The sequence below is a fragment of the Galleria mellonella genome, unplaced genomic scaffold, assembly GCF_026898425.1.
Source record: "Galleria mellonella isolate WM207_F2 unplaced genomic scaffold, CSIRO_AGI_GalMel_v1 utg40, whole genome shotgun sequence".
Classification (NCBI taxonomy): domain Eukaryota; kingdom Metazoa; phylum Arthropoda; class Insecta; order Lepidoptera; family Pyralidae; genus Galleria; species Galleria mellonella.
Window position 1 is genome coordinate 7555501 of NW_026442094.1, and position 27862 is coordinate 7583362.

The 27862-nt window shown below is 33.5% G+C and overlaps 1 protein-coding gene across 1 annotated transcript in view; it reads right to left on the minus strand.

Annotated features, from left to right (window-relative positions):
* Nucleotides 1-228: 228 nt before the first annotated feature.
* LOC113515123 (uncharacterized) overlaps nucleotides 229-27862 on the minus strand; it is a 167054-nt gene continuing 139420 nt past the window's right edge. The window contains exon 3 of the mRNA XM_052898030.1: nucleotides 229-3188. Coding sequence (XP_052753990.1) covers nucleotides 3048-3188 — 141 coding nt within the window. The 3' untranslated portion in view covers nucleotides 229-3047. The remainder of the gene's footprint in view (nucleotides 3189-27862) is intronic.

Genomic DNA, 27862 nt, shown 5'->3' on the forward strand with positions numbered 1-27862 from the left:
AGACACAACTTTTTTAATAAAAAATATTTAGCGGTTTCGATATATTTAATATTCTAAGTAATCGTCTTTCTTTAGAAGAATATTATCACGAGGATCTTTATTTGGCAAAACAGAAAAATGTTATAAATAAAAATATATTTATTAACTAGTACGTGTAAGGTAGTGTTAAAGACAAGTTCGAGAGAATCTTTTTCGTTTAGTATCAATGGAATGTTGATGTTAATATTGTTTTTTTTTTTTTTAATTTCATTTATTGACTATATATAAATATTTTATTAAATATTTTAAATAACTTTAATATACAAAATAATAAACATATTTGTGTTTAAGGTGAATTAAATAACCAGGAAGTATATAAAATTGTGTCTTATATAACAAATACATGTCATTTCATGTAAAGCGTTAATTATGGAAATTTAGAAAATTTTCTCTACATGTTTACATTCTTAAGTGCGTTAAGCATACCAATTTTAATTTTATGTACAAAACTCTTAAATGCATTATTTTATGTTTATTTTGCATTTTACTTTGTTCTACCAAATATTTTGCTATCAGGCGACAGTTTATTCTCGTAGTTTAAGATTATATTTTTTTTTTCTATTCGAGGTGCTAGATTTTTGTGTATCTAATAATGGGCAAGTCAATATTATATTTGTAATATATCTATTGGATACAAACAAAATATATAATATAATAAGCATAAAATTAAGTAATCAGAGAGACCAAAGATTTTAGTTACGAATAAGTTTCAAATTGGAAAAAAATTACACCAACATAAAACTAACTAATTAAGCCGAATAATAATAACCTTTTAAACATATATATCTTTTAACTTGGTAGCACAAAGTAGCAAAATTCATCCGGCAAATAAGAGTTTCCAAGAGATCATTAGGAAAACTTCTTTTTTTTTTTATTTAATCATCTTCTTAAATAAATACAATATCACATTTGAACACATGCTTCTATATAGTTCGTAATTCTAAAACAAAATACTAAAAATACTAAACACAAAAATGGTATCTAAAAAGCAACACAGTTTTGTTCCCAAAATACTTGTTCCCGTCGAAATAACTTTTATGTGTACAAAACCCATTATAGTTTTGTTATCATCACAATTATCTATCAAAACTTTTTGACTAATTTGTGTAACAAATTTCGCTAAAAATTAAATTTCATGAATTTTATATAAAAAGAAAAAAAATAATACAAGAATTAAACAGTTCTCTAGAATTGATGATAATAACCAATAACGGGACTTTTGATAACATTATCAGTAATTAATGAGACAAGAGTAAATCGAAGCCTCAAAACTTAAATTTACGAGTAATCAACTAGCATCGAACTAATGGAGTATTATATTAAACAATATTATATTTTATATTTAATATGTTTTTGAGTCCAAACAACTAGTCGAAATATATCGGACTGTTTACGTTTGGTAGTAATGTAGATACACATCACCAAAAGCCTTGTTATATCTGTCCTCACTCACCGACAAAATACTTTATAAGAAAGTCACAAAGTCCCGACTGTTTTTGTATAGTAAATTTTTATTATTAATTCTTTTTGTTTAAGTTTATGGCACTATACTTATTATACTGTCGTCCATCATTCTTACATAGCACCCCCTCAATAAAATTAGGGAGACCCTCATTAATTATCGAGTCAGTTAGTTTACACATAGTACATACACTTGAAAAAATACTACTCTCCATCCCATGGCAGTCAGGTAAAATCTTTCTTACTCTCTAAAATACTTCTTTCATGATTCTTTGAGAATACAGAATAAAATATTAATATAAATATTTTTTTAAAAATTGGACATTAAAAAACAGATATAACGAGGCATTTGATTTTTTTCTTATATATACTTATTTACACAGTTAAAGTTATTTATAATATTAAAATAGTCCATCTCTGATAAAATCTCCACCATAAACAACTTGGCACGAACCCTACCCAACTGGCTTATGCTTAAACATTAAGGTATTCTAAATTAACATTTCCATTATTACAAAAAAAATAATAAAATGAGATCAATGATATATTTTAGGTTTGCTCTCTTTGGAACAATTTGTGAAAAAAAAAAACGGACATTTTATTACATTTTTCTTTAAATAAAATCTATCTATCTTTATGACACTCATACATTATACAATCTCAAATAGCTGGTCCATTTTACAAAATAGTTTAATTTTATAATTATTATATAACTACGTAATAATATTTCTTGTATTTATGTACGCGTTTTATATAACTATGGATATATTTCAACACCAAAAGCGGAATGTTAAATTGACGTTTTAATTATTTTATAATTATTTTAATAACAATAGAATCGCAAATATCAAATTGGACTGCGTTTATGGAATTTTCCATAGTTTATCAGTTAATGGCCATAATGTTACAGTATAGAGAGATAATTAATTTCATTTACATAATAATAATAACAATACAAATATTTCATTATAAAAACTACTCGGCGCTTTCTTTTGATTCGTTCGCAAAATGTATAAAACTTTATACAATACCAAAATGACACTTCAGATTTCAATTTGATATTTATACACAATATTTATTATTAATTTATAATTTCAAATTAATAATTTCTTTAACTTAAATATTATAATTTCAGAGATAATTATATAATCGCTGTCATTAAAATAATAATTGTTTCAATTCGTTCGTAATAAATTAACAAAATATACGTAAAAAGTCGTAATTTTTTATACCTTCACAATTATATTTTGATCTGAATACATCATCATATAATTATATTTATATATTAAAAAGTGTTATACATTTCAAAAATAGTAATTTACAACATTATGTGCGTTCGATTAGACGCATTTACAATCACACAACTTTAGCCAAAGTCGTGCGTTATTACGTCACATAATATAAAATGGTTAAATATGTATAAAAAATGTACTTACAATAATATTATATATATATAAAAAAGCGTGTTGTATAGAATAACACGATATTATTCGTAACACGCTATACATTGCTGCGTAATGCCATGAATGTAGGTTGGCGATTTTAATTCATCGTTTGTTGGAGAACAACTTCCAACCTAGCATTAACAATACCGCAGTACATATAGACCCAGACAGCTTGCTGGGTAAAATGGATGACAGGAGAGACCCTTTAGACCCTTCGTCGTCTTGAGTTGATGCTGCGTCGATCTGGAAAAGAGAGAAAGATACTAATTGAGTTTTTGTTACTTTATTAGAGAATACTTGATCGTTCTAATTCGATCAAGCAACCGCGGGTTACGGTTAGTTTATCTTAATATATAAAAATCTACATGTCACGATGTTTGTGTACTCTAATCTCTGTAACAGCTAAACCTATTTTAATGAAATTTCGTAAACGTATTTACTCCAATCTGAAAGATAAGGTAGTTTTTATTCGATATGTAATATGATGGTGATACAGCCGTTAACTGTTCCCGGCTAAACATAAGCCTTCCCCTTGGGGTATTTTGCTTTTAATTGCTACGTTTGGCAGGTGGTTTGGCAACTACAGGCTTTGGTGATGTTTTAAGAGGGACGCTGCTGTCTATCCCTCAACCATTATGGTCCCTTAGTCGTCTCTTACGACACCCAAAAGGAAGGAGTAGCCTATTTTATGCCGAAGCTACAAAGCCAAATGATCAGTGATATATAACTAAAAAATACCAACTAATAAGCTTCAAATACTAGTTTATTTAATAGTCTAATAGATATCTAAGTTTTTTTAAATGTATTATATATTAAATGCATCACTTTAAAAGTCCGCCGTCGTAATGCGCACATAAATAGGGCGATCGTAAATTCTATTATCCGACAAAATTAAATTGCCGAATATAAACGTGTATTAAGTATTCACATGTTATTGCACATGCTATATAAACCGACTAAATTGTATTGACCGGGCATCGAAGTGCGCCTATAACACGAACTTGCACCCCAATAATAAAAATACCATTTAAATTATCCTTACAATAAAACAGTGGAGTGTATCACTCACTTGAATTGCTGAATAGAATATCTTTACAACTCACGACTAGATTGCAACTTGTACAAAATATGTGACACAGAAAGACTTCTCTGATATACATTTTAGTGGGATTGTAACTTTTTAATAAAATTAATTAAATCCACGTGGCGACAGAGTAGGGTTACTGTCCGTACTATATTATATAGTACAGTACTATATTTTGACTCGCCGCACTATAATTTTTTTTACACCACTGAGGTGGCATATAAGCATACGGCCCACCTTAAGGTAAGCGGTTACCGTAGCCTATGAACGTCTGCAATATCAGGAGCATTACGCGCGCATTGTTGACCTTGAAACTTGTTTATCCCTTTTTTGAAGAACCCCCTACTGTAGTTTCTTGGAAAAATCTCGACAGGAAGCTCATTCCAAAACCATACCATACATATGTATAAGTTTATCATAATATAGGCTGTAAACTTGTTTACCACTTACTCGTATGTGGTATAATAAATACACAAATTTGAAGTGGTGACAAGAAAAAATACATAGAATCTCTAATAAAAAAAAAAACAAAAACAATAAAAATGATCTAAATAATATATAAATTTCAAATTTGAATGTAACAAAACATTTGATACATTTTTTTAATTAAAAATTGTAAATGATGCTCCTGCATCCTCTAAGTTTTTTGGTGTATCTATCTCACAATTTAGAGTTAAGACGATTCGAAGAATCAACGTTAACTTGTACGGCGATAGGTCTGCCAACCCTCCTATAGAGAGTAGTATGTGGGGGTCTCGGGGCGGGACACCTTTACCCCGTCTTCAACTGCGGGGGCGAGTACCCCCGGATCACTGGATAAAAGCCGAGTTATTTCGGCGTGTCTTTTTCTTATCTGTTATTTCTTGTTACGATAACTGGGTTCTGGGGCCTATTCTCTCTTCTTCTTGATATATATATTGACTGACCTATTGAAATCGTGTCGTGGTCGTATCGCACCCACTAAAGGCCTGCGCACACGAGTCCCGTACTAAACTTTACGAGTGCATTGTTTTATTAATATCTATAAAAAGTGATTCCGAGTACGCGAGTGTTTGCTAGAAATGTTCTTACAGCGCTCACTGTTTACAGTCTTTATGGATTCGCTAACTTTATTGTTCTTGTGACTTGGTACGGAATGGTTACATTTTAAAGTTTGCTCATAATGAAATAAATATGTTTATTATAATTGAATCTCTCTTTAAACATCACTAAAATCTAATCGAGGTTGCCAATTCACCTGCCAAATATGGCAACTACTGGCAAAATTTGTCTTTATGGAAGAGCCCTTCAGTTGTGGGCAGGTAACGACTGATACGATACGATATGATTGTGATTATTTCATTATCATCATCATTTCAGCCATTATCCGTCCACTGCTGGACATAAGCCTCCCCCATTTTTTAATTTTATTTGATATTTCTATCATTTTATTATTTATAATAGCTTTATTGACTGTTTGTAATGCATGACCACAGTGTGCACTTGGTACTAGTAGTGATTTATTGTATAATGTAGTAAATTAAATATATAATGTACCTGTATTAGATGGCCTATCTGTAAATAAATAGAATAATGAATATTTGCATGCCATTTGATGTGGCGAAACATAATGGACATCTTATGCAACACTAATCACAAATGCAACACCTTTTCTACAATGTTTCTAGCAAATAAATTTCATTTCATTTCATTTCATTTCCCATTGACAGCCATAAGAAACGGTCCTGAGCCACCTGCATCCACTGATGATGAATGATTTAATATTTTACCCAAAATAGTTACTATCTGTACCCACGATTTATTCCCTGATCCCTTCTCTATCGCAGGCAGTAAGAGTTGCTGTGAAACCAAGCGCCATATTCTCTCTGAAGATTTTCGGTTGAAGTCGAAACAATTTTCGGGAACGACACACTCATCATCAGATAATACGATTATCAGCTGTTAACTCTTTACTGTTGAACATAATTCCCCCCCCCCCCTATTGGGGGGGTTTATTTCACTCACTAATATAATAAATTTATTTTAATTTTAATTAACATAATAGCGGCATGTGTGCCGTACTTAATTCAACAAGATTAGCGACCACAGGTACATAATCTCCCCTTGGCAAATTAAAATCCTCCCATTGTATCTTTGTACTCGGTTTGTACGAAATCTGTATAATTTTATTATACCCTAATTTTGGCTACAAATTGAATTCCCGGTCGCCAAATCGCTTTCATTATTAACAATGCGGAAAGAGATAGCGGTATACGAAGTTTAATACGACAGACAAAGATGGATAGGTACATCCACCTGGTAATCTCGAAATAGCATCAATCGTAACATTTACATACACTTTAAGAAGTAAATAAAAAAAAAAATTGTGTAATACGAAATTGGAAGTTTATTGTACGCCATAGAAAATAATGAATGAATGAATGAGTTTTTTTATACAACTTAGAATGGCAAACAAGCTGACGGCCTACCTGATGGAAAGTGGTAACCGTTGCTTATAGACATAAGCAGTATGAGCAGTACCATGGACATAACAGAGATTTTTTTTTTGATGGGTGAAAATGTTATAGTAACCCCGCCTGCGCTAACGGGATACACTGGCGGAGCACCAGTGAAGCGTGATAGATGAGAATGAAAACAGGCCAGTTAGCCCATCATGATGAGTTGATCAGGAATTAACCATGATAGTTTCCAGGGGGAACCGCGAGGAGGTCGACCTGGTTGGGTATATTGCTAGCAATGGTATTCTCAGTCTCCATTATTAACAATCCCTTTCCCCCGACAATAGAGTATACTGTTTTACCCATGATACCCCTCGGCTATAAACTGGATATTTTAGGCATATTAAATTATTTTACACAAAAAAAATATATGGAACAAATGCATTAGAATAAAAGCCTCTTTTTTTGCAAACGGTTAAATAAAATAAGTTCCAAAAACTATTTGCGATTTGTTTACAACACAAATATTATGATTAGCGAAATGTATGAAGACGTAAAGGGTTCCGCAGGGATCCGCATGTCAATATTGGAGAACTCTATCGATATGCCCTTTGATGTCCCTTTAAAAGATAAGAGAATGTTAGTTTTCAATCAAATATGTATTATTTTGCTTGAATGTCAAACATAGATAAATAAACAATTTGTTTACAATGCAAAGAGAATTATAAATTACTATTTTCCATAAGGTGGACTTTTTTTTCAATGGGTGATAAGGGAATGGTAATCTGCGTATGCTAACGGTATACGCCGGCGGGGCACCAGTGAGAGATGATAGGTGAGAATGAAAAGGCAGGTCAGTTAGCCCATCGTGATAAATACACCTGTAATTCAACAGAATGGAGTCCAGGAGGAACAACGTGGAGATCGAGCTGACTGTAAGAGATCCCTTTATGAGATAAGTCCGCCATTAGGGGGAAAGGGATTGTTAGCAATGGAGTTTGACAGCCCCATTGTTAGCAATATTAGGTTGACCTCCACGTGGTTCCCCCTGGAAACCATCATGAACAATTCTTGTTGAATTCGTTACGATGGGCTAACTGACCTACTTCATTCTCACCTATCATCCTTCACTGGCGCCCCGCCGGTGTATACCGATAGCGCGGGGATACAATTCCATTTTCATTCATGAAAAAAAAAAATGTCCGCCATTGTATATTAAATTAGTTAGTGTTCAGTATGAATTATGTTCAATAAAGATTTTACAATACAATACAATACAGGGTATATTGCTAGCATTGGGACTGGTAGTCTACATTACTAATAATCCCTTCCCCCCGCCAGGAGAGTTGGCAACTTATCGAGCAGTAGTTAACACCAGCGTGAATGTACTGGGTACAGAGGAATAACACCTGAATCCTCAGGAATGGCAACGCATGGGGGGTATCATGGGCGAAACAGTATACTCTGTTATGTCCACAGTACTGTTTTTGTCTATAGGCGACGGTTACCACTTTCCATCAGGTGGGCCGTCAGCTTGTTTGCCATTCTAAGTTGTATAAAAAAAAATAAAAAAAACTATTAAACTTTATTCATGCCATCTGCAACAGTGTTGTATCGAATTGTCACAACAATAACCTTTTATCGATATATTGTGATGAAAATAAAAATTCATATGAACGTAATGAAGCGTCGATAAACTATCGATACGGCCTCGATGTGAAATGTTTATTACATCGAATGGTATACTGGAATGACTCGTAATAGAATATTATAAATAAATTCTCAATGTTGACTGGAAGAAATACCTTTAAGGGATATGTCTTGCCTGTTTACATTTTTGTTATAACCTAATATCTATATTTATATTTTAAAATATGATACGTGTGTTACGGGTGCAAACCCCTTCCAAACCATACTACAACATACCAATACATATTGCACAATAGCTGTTCCCACACACAAATTCCCAGAAAGAATGAAGACACACTTTACAAAGGAAATTGATAAAAGGGAATACCACACTGCGGTGAGAGGCCAGTATGTTTTAAGTCGCGGACGTACGGTGTACATTTTAGGAATCAATCACGATTCATAGATATAACTAATATTATATAATTACTAATTTAAAATAAAGACTCTGTGTTAAATTATATTAAACGACATTGTGAACTTAAATAGTATTAAGTTTTTTTAAAAAACCTATCACCGACCGTCAGAACGTAATTCGTGCTTTCTAAATGCTAATATAATATATTTTCTGTAATTCTGTATTTTTGTAATAATAAATAAATAAAAAATAAATAAATAAAAATACATTTCTAATCTGTAGTATAAATATATTATCGTCATCGTCATCATATCAGCCATTAACCGACCACTTTTGAATATAAGCCTTCCCTATAGATTGAGCTATTGTAGTAGTTGCCATGCGTGTTAGGCGGATTGGCAATCGTTGTTAGACTTTGGAGATGTTTTAAGAGGGACGCTGCTGCCCATCCCTCTTTATTCCTTAGTCGGCTCCTACGACACCCACGGGAAAGGAAGAGGTGGCCCGTTCTATGACGGGACCACACGTTTATACTTTGTTTTATACTATGTAGTGAAGTGATTACGTATAAAAATGTCACATACCAATTGGATGAATGTGCCAATGGGCAATATGGCAATATGTGTGTGCAATTGTGTTTGTAAAAGTGGTAACCGTCGCCTATAGACATGAGCAGTACCATGGACATAACAGAGTATACTGTTTCGCCTATAATACCCCCCATGCGTTGCCATTCCTGAGGACTCAGGTGTTATTCCTCTGTACCCAGTAAATTCACGCCATATCCCACCCTTCAAACCGAACACAGCCATGCAAACACAACTGCTTCACGGTTGAAACACGAATGGGACAGAGGTACACAAGCAATCGACTTTTGTACAAAGTCTCCCTCTGTCTATTATATAGTATTTGGTTATTTTGATTACACGCAAACTTATAACACCCAACATTTTTACGGCCCTGACTCCGTTCGCGTTCTAGAACTTTTATTCTAAGCTTAAATGTGTGTAATAAACCAACATGCCGACAATGTCTGATGGCCATAAGTCGCTTTACTTTGACGTTTTAAATCTTCAATAAAATGAACTGCCAACGTCTTACGTCTAGATTTTATCTAGATCATTGGAATGTTTTATTGCGCAACTATGAATGCAATTTTCTTTACTTATGTATAAAATATAGTTTTGCCATTAAGTTACTATGTGCTATCGATAAAACATATTTGTCTTTTTTTTTATATAACTTAGAATGATAAACGAGCAGACGGCCCACCTGATGGAAAGTGGTAACCGTCGCCTATAGATATGAGCAGTACCATGGATATAACAGAGTATACTGTTTCGCCCATGATACTCCCCATGCGTTGCCATTCCTGAGGACTCGGGTGTTATTCCTCTGTACCCAGTAAATTCACGTCATATCCCTTCAAACCGAAAAACGGCCATACAAACACAACTCCTGCACGGTTGAAACACGAATGGGACAGAGGTACCCAAGCAATCGACTTTTGTACAAAGTTTTTGTAAAAATTTGATGTAAGTATTGTTCAGAGCATTATGCATGCTCCTATTGCCAAAATTGCTTTAAGTGAATTAGTAAGTAGTATTGTTTAGTTATAATTATAATAGTAGATAACCTGTTTAGATGTTATGGGATTGACATGTTAAAAAATAAAAATCCCAAATTAAACGTAGATTACAAAAAAAAAAAGTAAGGAATAATATATAAATTAATATTTTTTACAAAGGTAAAATAAAACTCTTTAATAACAAAGGGTTATCTTTTTACAGCATAATCTAAAAAGAATTGTGTTTTATACATTCTTAAATAGTAAATGAGCAGACGGACTTTCAATGAAATTAGTAACTCATATAAATTACTATTAAGTAATTTATATCGGTTTTAATTACTACTAGCGGCCCGTTCCGGCGTCGCACGGGTGGACATTTTTACATTTTAAAAAGCGGCCATTAAGTCTGCACACGCGACGGAAGCTTAAAAATAGGGTAACTTCTCCCGTTTTCCCAACATTTCCCTTCACTGCTCTGCTCCTATTGATGCGTAGCGTGATGAAAATTATACTATAACCTGCCTAGACATATGAAGAATAATTATACTAAGTTTCGTTAAAATCCGTCGAGTAGTTTTTGTTTCTATAACGAAAATACAGACAGACAGAGAGACAAAAATGTTACTGATTGCATTTTTGGCATCAGTATCGCTCACTAATCATCCCCTGATAGTTATTTTGGAAATATATTTCATGTACAGAATTGACTTCTCTACAGATTTATTATAAGTATAGATCAAGTCTTGGTATAGAACAGGCCACCCCTTCCTTTCCCGTGGGTGTCGTAAGAGTCGTCTAAAGGAGGGCGAGGGATGGGCAGCAGCGTCCCTCTTAAAACATATCCAAAACCTAACTGCTGTTGCCAATCTGTCTGCCAAGCGTGACAACTACTGGCAAACCTTCGCAATTGGGAAGGCGTATATTTAGCAGTGGACAGATTCAGCAATGGCTGTTATCATGATGATGGTGATGAAATTTTTTTCCAAAAAAGGAAGTTTAATAAATAAATACATTTTCTGTATATTAATCTTATGAATTAATTTATACGTCTATCGTTTGTTTTTATGGTTTTTAGAGCAAAGGAAATCGTCACAATTTTTTTTTTATGGGTGAAAATGGTATGGTAACCCGCCTGCGCTAACGGGATGCACTGCCGGAGGACCAGTGAAGGGTGATAGATGAGAATGAAAACAGACCAGTTAGCCCATCATGATGAATTCATCAGGAATTAACCATGATAGTTTCCAGGGGGAACCGCGAGGAGGTCAACCTGGTACCCAACCAGGTTGACCTCCACGCGGTATATTGCTAGCAATGGGATTTTCAGTCTCCATTACTAACAATCCCTTTTCCCCCTAATCGTCACAATTGCAACGTAGCAATCTTGTAAGCGCACCGTTACCAGCCACATTGGCAACAAATAATAATTTCGAAATACACCGATACGACGCATTGACATTTATGACGAAACAAATAAATTAAACACGAACATAAAGGACGCACTACATCGAAGCGTATCGACGACTGTGTCGCATCACTATAAAATTTAAAAAGTGTACCGCGCGCGAGTCGAGCACTTTCATTTGTAGTGTTCCGTATGATTGGAAAGTTAATCTTGTTAATATAATAAATAACACCTGAGTACTCAGGAATGGTAACGCATGGGGAGTATCATGATAAGAGATATCACAATAGTAAACTAATTGTTAAACAATTATAAGAAAATATTACACTGAGAAAACAATGACAAAACAGAAAATAATAAACGATATTAATCATGGTCATATTTAATTAAATTAGTCATAAATTTATGTGAATTAGATTGCAGAGAAAACAAAGCGTAGACTGCCTATAATCTTTTAACCGAAGTGTAAACATTATTTCCCCTGCTTTTATAAATTGTTCAGTAAATAACATTTCAAAATGATAAACTTTCATATATTAATATGAATTTAAAAAGTTTATTTATAAAAAAAAAAACCATAAAAACATATTTTTTTCTGCAGTTTATCTTGCGGTGGTAATATGTATCTGTGATTTATAACAATTACCTTAGTTTTAATTAGAAATATAATTCGGCTATAATTTTGAAAAAAAAAAAAGCTTTTATCTTTAGAAAACAGATGAGAATTAATAAAACAGCGCGAATTTACTCAATAATTTCAAAAAAATATATATTCAAAATACGAAGTATTATTTTTCCACTATGTTGGCTGAGTTACAATGTTGTGTGTATATATATATATATATTATACTATTAGTAATATCGTAATAATATCGTGCGTATAAGTATCGTATTTATTTACAAATTCTAATAAAAGCGGCCTGATCATCAAATATGATTATTTTTTTACTTATTGGGAACCCTACTTAAAGAACCCTAAATATCTGGCCGCATAAATGCGTCACAATAAAAAAGTTGAGTTATTCTCTTTTTTTTTACCGAGTATATTTTTATATGTAATATTTACGGTCAAGTCGTAAGGATTTTGGCTAATCGCTATCTCGTAATAAACTTGGATCTCTTTCATCGTAAACTATGTAATGTTTGAAAGCAATATTGAACCTTATGCGCTTAACAATAAGGATTTGCGGCTAGTGTCAGACACGTGAATGGTCTTAGGGCTGTCATAAATTATTTATAGATTGAAATATATGATTTTTTTGTTAAGTACATTTATTTTTGTTACTGTTTTGATATTGCCACAGATAATATAATACTATAAATTGTGTAGGCGTAACTGTTTGAAAGAGTAGTCGGTTTTTTAAAAAAATAGTTTGTATTTCTTATTATAATATCAAAGTACAGAAATAAATATTTATTTAAAAACACAAATAATTTTATTGCATTAAAAATATTAGATTTTTATGAGGACTATCAAGGTTTATTAAAATGGTCTTCAGGAAAAGCAACGCATTAGGGTATCATAGCTATCAGATATGGCAAAACACATAGGCGTCACAGTGTTGTATGCCCATGTAAAATATTAAGGTCGTAAGGACATTTTAAACAAAAGATAATATTTTTTATTTTTATTTTTATTTTTTATACAACTTAGAATGGCAAACAAGCTGACGGCCCACTTGATGGAGAGTGGTAACCGTCGCCTATAGACATGAGCAGTACCATGGACATAACAGAGTATACTGTTTCGCTCATGATACTCCCCATGCGTTGCCATTCCTGAGGACTCAGGTGTTATTCCTCTATACTCTGTAAATTCACGCCATATCCCACCATTCAAACCAAAACACATGCAAACACAACTGCTTTACGGTCGAAACACGAATGGAACAGAGGTACCCAAGTAAACGACTTTTGTACAAAGTCTCCCTCTGGTAATAATGCGTATAATTAGGTTTATTGGAAGGAAGAAGTACAAAAAATATTGTTTCTTAGCTGTACTTGCTGTTTTTTATGACGAAAATGGATGGTAACCCCGCCTACGCGAATGGTATACGCTGGCGGAGCACCAGTGAAGGGTGATAGATGAGAATGAAAAGAGGCCAGTTAGCCCATCATGATGAATTCATCAGGAATTATGATAGTTACCAAGGGGAACCGCATGAAGGTCGACCTAGTTGGGTATATTGATAGCAATGGGATTCTAAGTCTCCATTACTAGCAATCCCTTTCCCCCTGTATTTGCTGTTGGCCGCAGATGGCTTTTAGAGCTTCACCAGCCGCCTTTGCAGGGACGAATGCGAATGGCACTCCAAGCCGGGGGGAAGGGATTGTTAATAATAGTCTAACAGCCTCATTTCTAGCTATCAGGTCGACCTCCACGCGGTTCTTTCTGGAAATCATTGTGTTTAAAAATTAAAACATTTGCATTTAGCGCCAACTGGTGGCGAAACCGAATTTAAATTCTAACGGCCATGATGCTGTTTATATCTTCAATCGACAATTACTACATTCCATCAGGTGGGCTGTTAGCTTATTTGCCATTTTGAGTAACATAAAAACTAAAATACTAGCAATTGGGCCTCGAATACTGACTGTATTTAAAAGAATAGATATTTTATTGTTTGCTATTCTAAATTGGCAACCGCAGTTAGGCTTTTAGAGATGTTTTAAGAAGAACACTGCTACCCATCCCTCGCCCTCCCTTAGTCGCCTCTTACGACACCCACGGGAAAGGTAGTGGTGGCACATTCTATGCCGGGACACCCGCTTGCTAAGCGTGGTAACCACTAGCGAAACTTCCCTTATGGGGAAGGCTTATGTCCAGCAGTGGACAGTCAGGCTAAAATAATAATAATATTCTAATATAATTAATTAATTAAGTTATTTTAAAAAGTCCTATACTTCTAAATGTTGATATTACATAAATGTTAAAACTTACGGCTACAGATTTAGGTACTTACCTTAATAAGTATGTACTATCTATTATTTGCATGTTCGTATATAATATAGTATGTCTTATATGTGTAAGTATATATATATATATATATATAAATATATAAATATATAAATATATATATATAAATTTTAGTATGTATGTATATCAATTATTACTTTCTTTCATTTTTTACAACACAGCGGGCGAACGAGCACGCGGCTCACCTGATGATCACCCACAACACCAACGGCATTGCAGGTGTGCTACCGGCCTTTTAAAAAGAAATATGCTCTTTTCTTGGAAATTATGATATATTAAAAATGTGTCCGAATGTAATTCAGTCATCATTCCCTTTCACCTTAAAGTTTTTATAAGAGCCAAACATATTTACGATATATTATATTTAACATATTTAATAAAATAAAAAAAAAATAAAAAAATAACAAATTAAAAGATTTTGTACAACTACTGTTTAAAATGTGTATTTTTTTGCGGGTACAGCAAATTTTATAATATAATATCGATGTTTTGTCGATATAAAACTCTCATTAACAGCAACGCACAATTTGGTCCAGTAATGACAATAAAAGACGGCAATTAACACTAAACATCCGATAATGGACGGAACCCTTTATCGCAGTTCAGTCGTAAAATTACATGCAGCACAATAAACCACATTACATACCTTATTTTTACCAGTGCATCTCAAAGTTCAACGGTTGTGTCCGCTTTTTAAGATATTTAAACGAGGAGATTCGAAATTCGAACTTAAATTTTTTTTTGTGTATTTTCATTCCCCCCAAGTTCCTCAACGGTTGTGTCCGCTTTTTAAGAGGTTTAAACGAGGAGATTCGAAATTCGAACAAATTTTTTTTTACGAATTAAATTTATTTTTCTTAATCGATAAGGTTTAGGTATGTGTAAAATTATCTCTTTGTCTTATATAACTTATATAGATCGTAACGCCATCTCTGAAATGACGTAAAGAACAAAAAGACAAAAAATATTCTCACGCAACAAATTTAAATGTCAACTTTATAATTTTTATTTTTATAATCATTTCGAGAAATTTAAATGTAAAACATGAATATCTCTAGTAATTTATAGTATTACATGCATAAACACTTAGTTTCTAAATATCTATTTTTATTAGTCTTATATCATACCATTTCAAATTAAAAAGTATAAGACAAAGCGATCCAAAATATAAAACGTGAGCTTTCTGGGTTGTTTCTTCACATATCTGTTGTCCGGTTCCTCATAACAAAGGACATCCTAGCTTGAAAATCAGGTGATTAAAAGATCAAACTGCTTATGTGGCATTTATTATTTTTCCTCATCTCCAGAAGTGATCACGTGTGAATATTTATTTAAATGAACATAATATTTATTGTTTACACGTATAAACGTAAACGAATAATGGCTGAGATTACGATGATGATGATATATGTGAATTATTACTATCTATCCAATGAATGACTCAAATCAATTTAAGAGGGAAACTTTGTACAAAAGTCGATTGCTTGGGTACCTCTATCCCATTCGTGTTTCTACCGTAAAGCAGTTTTGTTTGCATGGCTGTGTTTCGGTTTTAAGGGTGGGATATGGCGTGAATTTACTGGGTACAGAGGAATAACACCTGAGTCCTCAGGAATGGCAACGCATGGGAGGTATCATGGGCGAAACAGTATACTCTGTTATGTCCATGGTACTGCTCATGTCTATACCTATACGCGACAGTTACCACTTTCCATCAGGAGGGCCGTCAGTTTGTTTGCCATTCTAAGTTGTATAAAAAAAAATTAGTATATATAAAATAACATAAATTGCTTAATTATCAAATTTATTAGACTACAGTTTGGAAACCACAGCCATGCATAAAACCGCGCCGTTTCGATCGCCGCCATGCGCACGCGTCTCTCACATAAAAATCTCAAATAAAACCCTCCACGTATATATTCTCCGACAATGTCTGTCAAGTTGACGGCGTGATTTTTTTTTTTTTTAATTTCGTCTCGTCTCGTTAAAGTTTATAGACAGTTAATACCATAATAACTTATAAATTTTTGACGAGATATGCCTATGTGGGAGTTAATTTTTACGAGTCGTTTTTAAGCGACGACGAATGGATTTGTGACGGTGTTATTAGTGTTTGTTGGAATTCTTTGTTGTTGTTGTTTTTTTTTTTTTATTCGTAGTTACATCAACAGACGCGTACGTTTACACATACACTGTAATAATACATAGTATTTTACTAATATAATGAAATTGTAACTTGACGATTACTGTACATAGAAGATATTTAAAAGAGATTTATATGAGGGGTCTTAATAAGGAGAATAAAAGCTAAAACAATAATTTTTAAAAATTTTATATATCACGTAAATAGTGCTATATTAAATTTTTAAATATTAATTTTTAATATATCACGTAAAATATGCATGAAATTGGGTGCAGTTTTACAATTATATTCCTGAAGAGCTAATTAAAAAAAACTGATGTATGTTTTATATTTATACGTTATCTAGTAATGGTTAATTAATTTATTTAAGTCATTAAATTGTAAACTCTCATCCATCACAGAAATTTTAACATAATAATTATAAGCAAATTAATGAATATTAAAATTACAATTTTAATATTGTAATATGTATGTATGATTAATTCATTGATGTAATACAATATAACATCAATGAATTATAATTGTATTTCTTAATTTTTTTTTTATATTATTTCTCTCTTTTCATTTAAGAGTTTCCCCTTGTCGGTGCAACTAATTCATGCATCTATTTATATATTTAATTAAAATAAAATAAAGATCGCGATATACTTCCCTATAATGGATATATATAACAAATTATATTTATTTAAAATAATAAATTACTGACATAAAAAATGCTAAATTTTAATATTCAATTAATTTGTTTATAATTATTATATTAAAATTTCTGTGATAAATGAGAGTTTACAGTTTAATGACGTAAGTAAATTATATTACATATTATACTAATATTATTATATTAATATTGTAAACATAAAATTTATAACAATTGCAAGATAGTAATTTTTTCAATATTTAATATAATACATATAAGCATAATTGTAATCATTCATTGCCTATATTTTATTACTTACGAGTGCATGAAAAAGTTAGTTTAATATTTGTATTTATTTAAATAAAAATAATATACATCAAATATAAAACAAAAATACTCTTATTTAATATAAAATTTATACGCCTTTTTCTAATTTCATATTATTTCCCATCCCTTCGTTTTAGCAATAAAAAAAGTAACAAAGAATATTTTATTCCGCACGTTTTAAAATTCGAACGCCAAAAAATGGCGGCAGGGAGATAAGGCCATTTTTAGAACAATAATAAAAATTACGTTAAAGGGGATTTTTCTTAAGAGTTTAATTTTTACAACAAATCTTTTATTCCGCCCCCGGTTTATACCGCCATAGTAAAGGAGATACGGCAAATAAAAAGGGAAACATAAAAATTGTTAACATCAGGATGGTATAATAGGAATTGCCTGTTAGGGGAATGATATTTGCGAATGTGGCAAGTCTTTGATTGTATTATTTTAAGTATTCATTTCTAAAATTCTTGTTATTTTACTTAGTAGTAGTCCAATAACGTAGAAGTAATGGTAGACAAATTCTCTGACTACCCCATTAAGGATATTTACTATTTAAATTATAAAACATATAGGATACTAGTAAGAATATAATTTTATATATTGAAACTTCTTTGCGGCCATAATGTCAATTTAAGTCTGGCCACATATATCAACATATTATGTTTCTATACGGAGAGGAGGGAGACTTTGTACAAAAGTCGATTGCTTGGGCACCTCTGTCCCATTCGTGTTTCAACCGTGAAGCAGTTGTGTTTGCATGGCAGTGTTTCGGTTTGAAGGGTGGGATATGGCGTGAATTTACATGGTACAGAGGAATAACACCTGAGTCCTCAGGAATTGCAACGCATGGGGGTATCATGGGCGAAACAGTATACTCTGTTATGTCCATGGTACTGCTCATGTCTATAGGCGATGGTTACCACTTTCCATCAGGTGGGCCGTCAGCTTGTTTGCTATTTTAAATTGTATAAAAAAATACAATTATTAATATATTATCTCTCAGTCCCCTTTAAGGTTAGTTTAAGTCCCCTTCAGGGTTAACGGACTGCTTCACAGTCAGCAATATGGTTTCACCGCCGGCAAGTCTACCACTGACGCAGGTGTTGCGCTAATGACACATATTTTCGAATCTTGGGAGAGGTCACAGGATGCACTCGGAGTTTTTTGTGACCTATCAAAGGCATTTGATTGTGTGGATCATAAAACGCTTTTGTACAAGCTCGAACATTATGGTATAAGAGATAATGATCTAAAATTAATGAGAACTTATTTAGAGGATAGGGTTCAAACTGTAGATATTGACGGTGTAAAATCTAAGGGAGCTAATATTAAGATGGGCGTTCCACAAGGGTCAATCTTAGGCCCCTTTCTCTTTTTAATCTACATAAATGACCTTCCCTTTATGGTAGAGAAAATTGCAGATATAGTGCTGTTTGCGGATGATACTTCGTTAGTGTTTAAAATTGGACGTCAAAGTAATCAATTAGACGATGTAAATTGTGCTATGTCTGCAATATTAAATTGGTTTACATGTAATAACCTATTATTAAATTCCAGCAAAACAAAGTGTATAAAATTTACACTTCCTAATGTAAGACTAATAAATACACAGTTATTGCTTAATGACGAAATAGTAAATTTTGTTAATGATACAGTTTTTTTAGGTATAACAGTGGACTCGAAATTACAATGGGGGCCCCATATTTCAAAATTGGCCAGTAGACTCAGTTCTGCTGCATATGCAATTAGAAGAATTAGGCAATTAACAGACGTGGCGACGGCTAAACTTGTATATTTTAGTTATTTCCATAGCATAATGTCTTATGGCATACTGCTGTGGGGTAAAGCAGCCGATATAAATACTATATTTGTTTTACAAAAGAGAGCCATACGTTCTATTTATGGTATGGGTTCAAGAGAGTCATTACGTCAGTGCTTTAAAGACTCAAATATCCTCACAGTTACTTCACAATACATTTATGAAAATATTATGTATACACGGAAGAACTTAGCGAGTTTTAAAAAACTCAAAGACTGTACAAGTAGAAACTTACGCAATATAAATAAGCTTATTTTACCTAAATGCCGTCTGCACAAAATCAGTAATTCATTCTATGGTAATTGCATAAGATTTTATAATAAACTGCCGGAATCTGCATTAAATCTGACAGAGAGGCAATTAAAATCTTATATTAAACAATTTTTATGTAAGAAAGCCTATTACGGGATAGACGAATTCATAGATGACAACATATCAAGTAAATAATTAGTTTATTAGCATACAACGTTATAATTTTATTTTCTCATTGCTTTCTTGATTTAATTGATTAATTTTAGAAATATGAAAGCGTAGCGGTTTTTTGTATTAATTGCCGCATGCATTCTTATGTAAAATGTGAATACTATAACTATCAGATGGCAATTGTGAGTAGCTTTGACGTGGTCTAGTGTTTTGAGTAGTCATGCTCACTAAAATGTCCAGACTTGTGGCGGCGTGGTGGGCCGGGTCATTGGGCTCCCTAAAATATGGTCGAGCGCAGTGATGGCTGGCTCATCCGTCATACTCGTGAACGGGTGCTGCTTGTAGGGACTGGTCTGCTCTAATCACTATGACTGATTTCCTCTTATTAATTGTTTAACCAGTTGGTTATGTATTCAATTTTTTTTTTCTTTTTGAGTATTTAATTGAATTAGTGCTAATTGGTGGTTTGTATTCACACAATTAAACTTAAAAATGTAAAATAATAATAAAATTATTTAAAAGAGCATCACGCAAGTTTCTTGCTCGTTCTTCTTGTGATGAGACAGCTTTCCGAACGAGCGGTAAATTAAAAAAAATGTAATGACTTTTCAAAAGTGCTTCAATGTAAGTTTATTTGAATAAATGATTTCTATTCTATTCTATTCTTTAATATCACTGTTTGTACCCTACATTTAAAGCAGGGAATCAGTGGATGCATGTGACTCAGGACCGACCGTTTCATGGCAATCTATGGGAGAGGCCTATGTCCAGCTGTGGACAAATAATGGCTGAGATAATGGTGAAGATTGCCAGTTGAGAGTCAGTTGAGAGTCAGTTGAAATTTATGTCCTTAGAGACGTTGTCGTCTGAATTCAACCTGCAACAACTAACAACCTCCTCTCCCCTATTGGGGGGAAAGGTTTTGTTAGTAATGAAGACTAAAAATCCCATTGCTAGCAATATACCCAACCAGGTCGACCTCCTCGCGGTTTCCCCTGGAAACTATCATGGTTAATTCCTGATGAATTCATCATGATAGGCTAACTGGCCTGTTTTCGTTCTCATCTATCACCCTTCACTGGTGCTCCGCCAGCGTATGCCGTTAGCGCAGGCGGGGTTACCATACCATTTTCACCCATCAAAAAAAAACCTCCTCTCCCCCTCCCCCTGGTAAGAGATATGGTCCCAACCCCATTTTACCGACCAAGTTATAACTATTAAATTCGAAATCTTTTATTCTTCGATACACACGTGTCGGCCATCGCCTAAATCCATCGTTTACTTTACAGCCGATATGAAATTCACATTTTCCATGTAACGTTATAAAAAAGTAAAAGATCTTAAATTTAATATCGTTTTTATTGTCGAGATTACAATAATGTGGGGCCGCACCGTTGCATTTTAAGGTGTTTGCGATAGGGATAGGTTTTTAGGGTACCGTACCTCCAAAAGAAAAAACGGAACCCTTATAGGTCTTTTTTTTATAGGTGAAAATAGAATGGTAACCCCGCCTGCGCTAACAGTATACGCTGACGGAGCATCAGTGAAGGGTGATAGATGAAAATGAAAACAGATCAGTTAGCCCATCATAATGAATTCATCAGGAATTAACCATGATAGTTTCCAGGGGGAACCGCGTGGTTACTTCGTTGTCCGTCCGTCCGTCTGCCAAGGCCCTTTTTCTTAGCGTGGAGGTATCAAGTTGATTAATATCATATACTCAGATCTGCAATCTCTCAAAACAGCGAAAAAATCCAACTTCTAAATCGACGCAGTAAAAAAATACGGCCGTTTAGTTCAATTTATATCGCATATTTTGACATTCGCAAAGGGAATCAAAACCTATTACTTCCCGTTGACCTAGAATCATGAAATTTGTCATGAAGCAATATCATGTAGCACAAGTAAAGGAAGAAATCCGAAAATCGTAAATTTGTAGTTATTTCACAAAAAAAAAATTGTTAATTCTGTACGGAACCCTCGTTGTGCGAATTCGACACGCACTTGACCGGCGTTTTTTCTTTATTCATTTAACTTTATTCGTTTATAGTTTTAGTATAACAAACAGGCTAAAAGACAGATTTTTATAAGTATTCTAATTGACATAATGTTTTCAGAGAGAGCAAGACTTTCGGACTTATTTTTACAGTTTATATCAGTACCTATCAGTAGTCAAATGGGCATGTCTAAGAAAAAGCAACGTGTCCCAAATTGCCATATAATAGTTCGGGACACAACAAAGGTGATCCATACATTATCGTACCAGATCATAGCATAATTCTAGTTTTTTTATACAACTTAGAATGGCAAACAAGCTGACGGCCCACCTGATGGAAAGTGGTAACCGTCGCCTATACACATGAGCAGTACCATGGACAGGGGGGAAAGGGATTGTTACTAATGGAGACTGAGAATGCCATTGCTAGCAATATACCCAACCAGGTCGACCTCGTCGCGGTTCCCCCTGGAAACTATCATGGTTAATTCCTGATGAATTCATCATGATGGGCTAACTGGCTTGTTTTCATTCTCATCTATCACCCTTCACTGGTACTCCGCCAGCGTATCCCGTTAGCGCAGGCGGGGTTACCATACCATTTTCACCCATCAAAAAAAAAGTACCATGGACATAACATTACTATTTGCTCTTCTATTGCAGTTGTTTTATTTAATTGTTTTATATAGTAATATTTTATGTATTAATGTATGTATGTATGTATTTATTGTATGTATATATTTATTTATTTAATATATTATGTGTATGTTTATATTATATGAATTTATCAAATATTGGTTTATTTTTCCTCTATTTAAAAATGCACCGCCTACGTATTTCTCGGTTTGCTCAACGGTTGACTGGTAGAGAACACCGTCCGGTGTTAAGTCCGCCAAATGTACATAGAATTTTACTGTGCATTAAAGTTTAATAAATAAATAAAATAAATATCTCTATAGAATCTTAAAAATGGAAAAAACACACTACAGTTATATATATATATATATATATATATATATATATATATATATATATATATATATATATATATATATATATATATATATATATATATATATATATATATATAAGGTTAACATGTTTCATTATTATAGAATCAACTTTGTACAAAAGTCGTTTGCTTGGGTACCTCTGTCCCATTCGTGTTTCAACCGTAAAGCAGTTGTGTTTGCATGGCTGTGTTTCGGTTTGAAGGATGGGATATGGCGTGAATTTACAGGGTAAAGAGGAATAACACCTGAGTCCTCAGGAATGGCAACGCATGGGGTGTATCATGGGCGAAACAGTATACTCTGTTATGTCCATGGTACTGCTCCTGTCTATAGGCGACGGTTACCACTTTCCATCGGGTGGGCCGTCAGATTGTTTGTCATTCTAAGTTGTATAAAATAAAAACAATCACCTTCCTTTCTTCGAAGTTTCTTAAAAGTCTGAATTCTTATTTTTATAGAAAATCAAAAGATTTTAATGAAAATATATATATCTATTCCTCAGCATATTTTCTTTAATACGATCGACAGTAAACGCAGGCGACGCGTTGATTCGCATATGACGCGATTTTACGATTTATTGTTAATAATATCCACGTTTTTACGCGTTGCGCATTTGTTATGAAAATATTTTACGCAGTCGGTAGGTAGCTTTAAACATTTTATAAGGGAATAAATGCTCGAGCAATAATTTACGCAATAAACGTACAGTGTTGCGACGGCGTAATGTGGAGATAGGATACGTGTATGTGTGACTTTATAATGCGGGTAGTGAAATTGATTATTTTTTCGAGATTCCGAGTAGACGGCATTAATACACGAAAGGTACAATGGACATAATGCACAAATACCTTTTTGATTTCTTTTTTAATTATATTAAAAAAAAATTTGTGCCATGCAGTAATCGTCATATTTTGTATATTCACTTCTTTTTCTCTTTTTTTGCTTTGTATGTGTATTTTTATAATTATATTACCTTCGTAAAGACGCAGTTTTTTTATACCAGCTTACAGACCTTTCGCCTGCAGGTATGACAGTGTATACTGTGCTGCCTGTTCATGTCTACAGGCTACGGTTACTTACATCACCACTTTCCATCAGACGGGATGTTTGTCTGTTTGTTTGTCATTCTATGTTTCATATATATATAAGAAATACCGAGCAAAGCCTACCTGCTTATTTGTTTTGCTTAACTGAGTTAAATAACTTTTAAATTTAAGATGATTATATTTATTTCGTAAAAATGAGGGTACATTTCTATCTATGATTTTTATAAATATATTAATACCTATCTGTATATATTAATATCATTAGAACATTTAAAATAAAAAAAAAATCGTCTAAAAATAATCATAAAAAATAATAAAAATAAATATTAACTTATTAAATGAAAATACTTCGAGTGATTGTGTTCATATTTATCTCGAAACACTCGTAACCTGTTAGAACACTTGTAGTCATGGGAATAGATGGGCACAAAAGACTTCGTTTTAATCCTGAGAAAAGTTTAGAAACAAAAGCAACTTTAAACTAAATAGATTAAGGTCTATTTTATATTTTTAAATTTGTGTGTAATATATAGTGGTTTCTGCCCTAACCGCACGTTCCGTTTCCATGCATCTTTTGAATAAGTGTTAGAAATTTTACATGCGTGTGAAAATTAAGACTAGGCAGGTAAGGACTAGGTGAACTGTACATAATCCGAATAAGTAATACGGCTTGGAGGAGGCAATGAGGCTTAGACTATAGCCTCATTGCCTCCTCCAAGACTAGAGACCCGTCCCTGCTTCGCACGGGTAGATAGAAAGATAATTAGTATTTTGTAATGGTTTTAATGGGTATTTTTTTTTATATTTTGTATTATATTATTGTAATTTTGATAGAGATCACCATTTTGTATGAAATATAATATATAGCCTACGTTACTTGGTGATAATGTAATTTTGTACAGGTGAAAGAATTTTTAGAATCAGTCGAGTAGTTTTTGAGTTTATCCATTACAAACAAACAAACATACAAAAAATTAAACCTTATAATATTAACATACATTAATATACATATATCAACCGCTTCCCTCACCATCAAGTGTGATTCCCTTAAATATATTCCATGGAATATGAATACAATAATTGCAAATACAATTTCTGCCCCATAAAGAGAAAATCCTATCTTTACCATAATAAAAATCCGGTAAATTAACAGAAGTGAATTCGACGCACCGTTTTATCCCTTATTCTTAGAAACCAAATTAAAAAACATCAAAGTATTAAAAAAAATATATATGTATTTATAAATCGAACCCCTTATTTCAAAGGAGATCATATTTTTATTAAAAATCGTTCCAATATCAAACAAAAAAAAAAAAGAAAAATAAATAGGCACAGGACGCAACGATACTGATATAATCTAATATTACAATGAGGTATACGTACGCGAGATACACGACAAACAACTCAAAGGGAATAACATAATAAGCTTGCAAATATAAATCACGCCATTCTTTGTTGATATCGTAATGAAATCGGCCGAATGAATACGACTAGTTAAGGGGAAGACTCTCTCGAGTTGTGTAATTCATTTACAATTTACAATTACTGAAGTAATGTAATAACTAAGTCGGATATAATGAATTATAACCGACTTAGTTATAAGAGAGAAGGGATTGTTACCAATGGAAATTAGCTTTCCCATTGCTGGCAATATATCCTGTCTGATCGAGTCCCATGCGGTTGTCCCTAGAAACCATCGTGATTAATTCTATTTGAATTTATCACGATGGGATAACTGACCTGCTTCATCATCACCTATCATCACTGGTGTCCTGTCAGTGTATACCGATAGCGCAGGTTAGACGCTACCATTCCATTTTTTTTAACCCCGCCTGCGCTAACAGGATACGCTGGCGGAGCACCAGTGAAGGGTGATTAGATGAGAATGAAAACAGGCCAGTTAGCCCATCATGATGAATTCATGAGGAATTAACCATGATAATTTCCAGGGGGAACCGCGAGGAGGTCGACCTGGTTGGGTATATTGCTAGCAATAGGATTCTTAGTCTCCATTATTAATAATCCCTTCCCCCCCCTACCATTCCATTATCATCTATTAAAAAAAAGACAAGGAATTTTATACGAAAACAAACTTCGCTGTATTATTACTTGATAGTAAGCGATTGGTCAATATAGACAGAGGCATAATGAACGGATTCTACTATTACCACACTAGTAATGTGCCTCGTCGTCGCACGGTTTCGTTTGAACATTGTGCCTCACAAAAAATGCGACTTATTGTAGCTACTGAATAGATTTTGATAAAATTTCTACAATATATATATATTAGATAAAAAAAAAGTTTTCCAAATCAAAAATTCCAAACGGACGAAATTATGAGGTAAATCTGTTTAGTAGTTTTTTCATGAAAGAGTAACAAACATATATCTATCCATCCATCAAACTGTCACATTTATAAGTATTTATTTAACATTAGTTTTTTTTAACAACAATATTTTGATACTATTTAAAATTATTAATACGTATGTTAAAATATTATCTTTCAAATAATATAATATAAAACTAGAAACACGTCGCCTTAACACAGTGCACCTCAACGAAACCTCCTCCGAGTATCCGAACGCACAATATAGGTAAGTCTGAAATGTCATAATTTGGAATCCAAAAGTATAAAGATAAAAAAAGGCATCAGTATAAAGATTTCCCCTGCGTTTTCCGTTTTTATTACTTAGACCACTTTTGTGATAAGTGAGAGATTGGGGATTTTTGTATGAATTTTAAATATCGTGAACATTAATTTTTGACGTTCTTTATAGAGAAAAAGAAGTATTTATTCAATGCAACATGAAATTGCGGTCGCCAGTTTGATTCTGACCAGGTCAATTTTTTATCCTTACTAATATTATAAATGTGAAAGTGTGTTTGTTTGTTACCTTATAGAGACAGAACGGCTTAATCAATTACTATGAAATTTGGTATATAAACATTTAATGGGATAAATAAGGATATAGTTAACTTTTATCTCAGTAAACATATCCCTGTCACGCTGACGGCTCACCTGATGGAAAGTGGTAACTGTCGATTATGGGCATGAACAGCATCACGGGCATCAGCAACTAAATACTCTATGCTGTAGGAAGGAAGGGATTGTTAGTAATGGGGAGGTTAGTCGCCATTGCTAACAATATGCCATAACACCAGAGGGAGACTTTGTACAAAAGTCGATTGCTTAGGTACCTCTGTCCCATTCGTGTTTCAACCGTGAAGCAGTTGTATTTGCATGGCTGTGTTTCGGTTTGAAGGATGGGATATGGCATGAATTTATTGGATACAGAGGAATAACACCCGAGTCCTCAGGAATGGCAACGCATGGGGGGTATCAAGTGGCGAAACAGTATACTCTGTTATGTCCATGGTACTGCTCATGTCTATAGGCGACGGTTACCACTTTCCATCAGGTGGGCCGTCAGCTTGTTTGCCATTCTAAGTTGTATAAAAAAAAATAACAGGTCGACCTCCACGCGGTTCCCTCTGGAAATTATCGTGACTAATTTATCGTTAAATTCATCACGACAGGCTAACAGACCTGTCTTTTCATTGGCACCAATAATTCCTTACTGGTGCCCAGTCAGCGTATACCAATAGTGCAGGCGGAATTATCCATTATGGTATCTTTCATATTATCCCATTCCAGAAGATTATGGTGTTCTTTTATGAGTGGAAATGGAACGGTAGCTCTGCTTACGTTATCGGTATATATTGGCGGAGCACCAGTAATAGATGATGGTGGGAGACTTTGTACAAAAGTCGATTGCTTGGGTACCTCTGTCCCATTCGTATTTCTACCGTGAAGCAGTTGTGTTTGCATGGCTGTGTTTCAGTTTGAAGGGTGGGATATGACAGTGACTTTACAGGGTACAGAGGAATAACATCTGAGTCCTGAGGAATGCCAACGCATGGTGGAGTATCATGGACGAAACAGTATACTCTGTTATGTCCATGGTACTGCTCATGTCTATAGGCGACGGTTACCA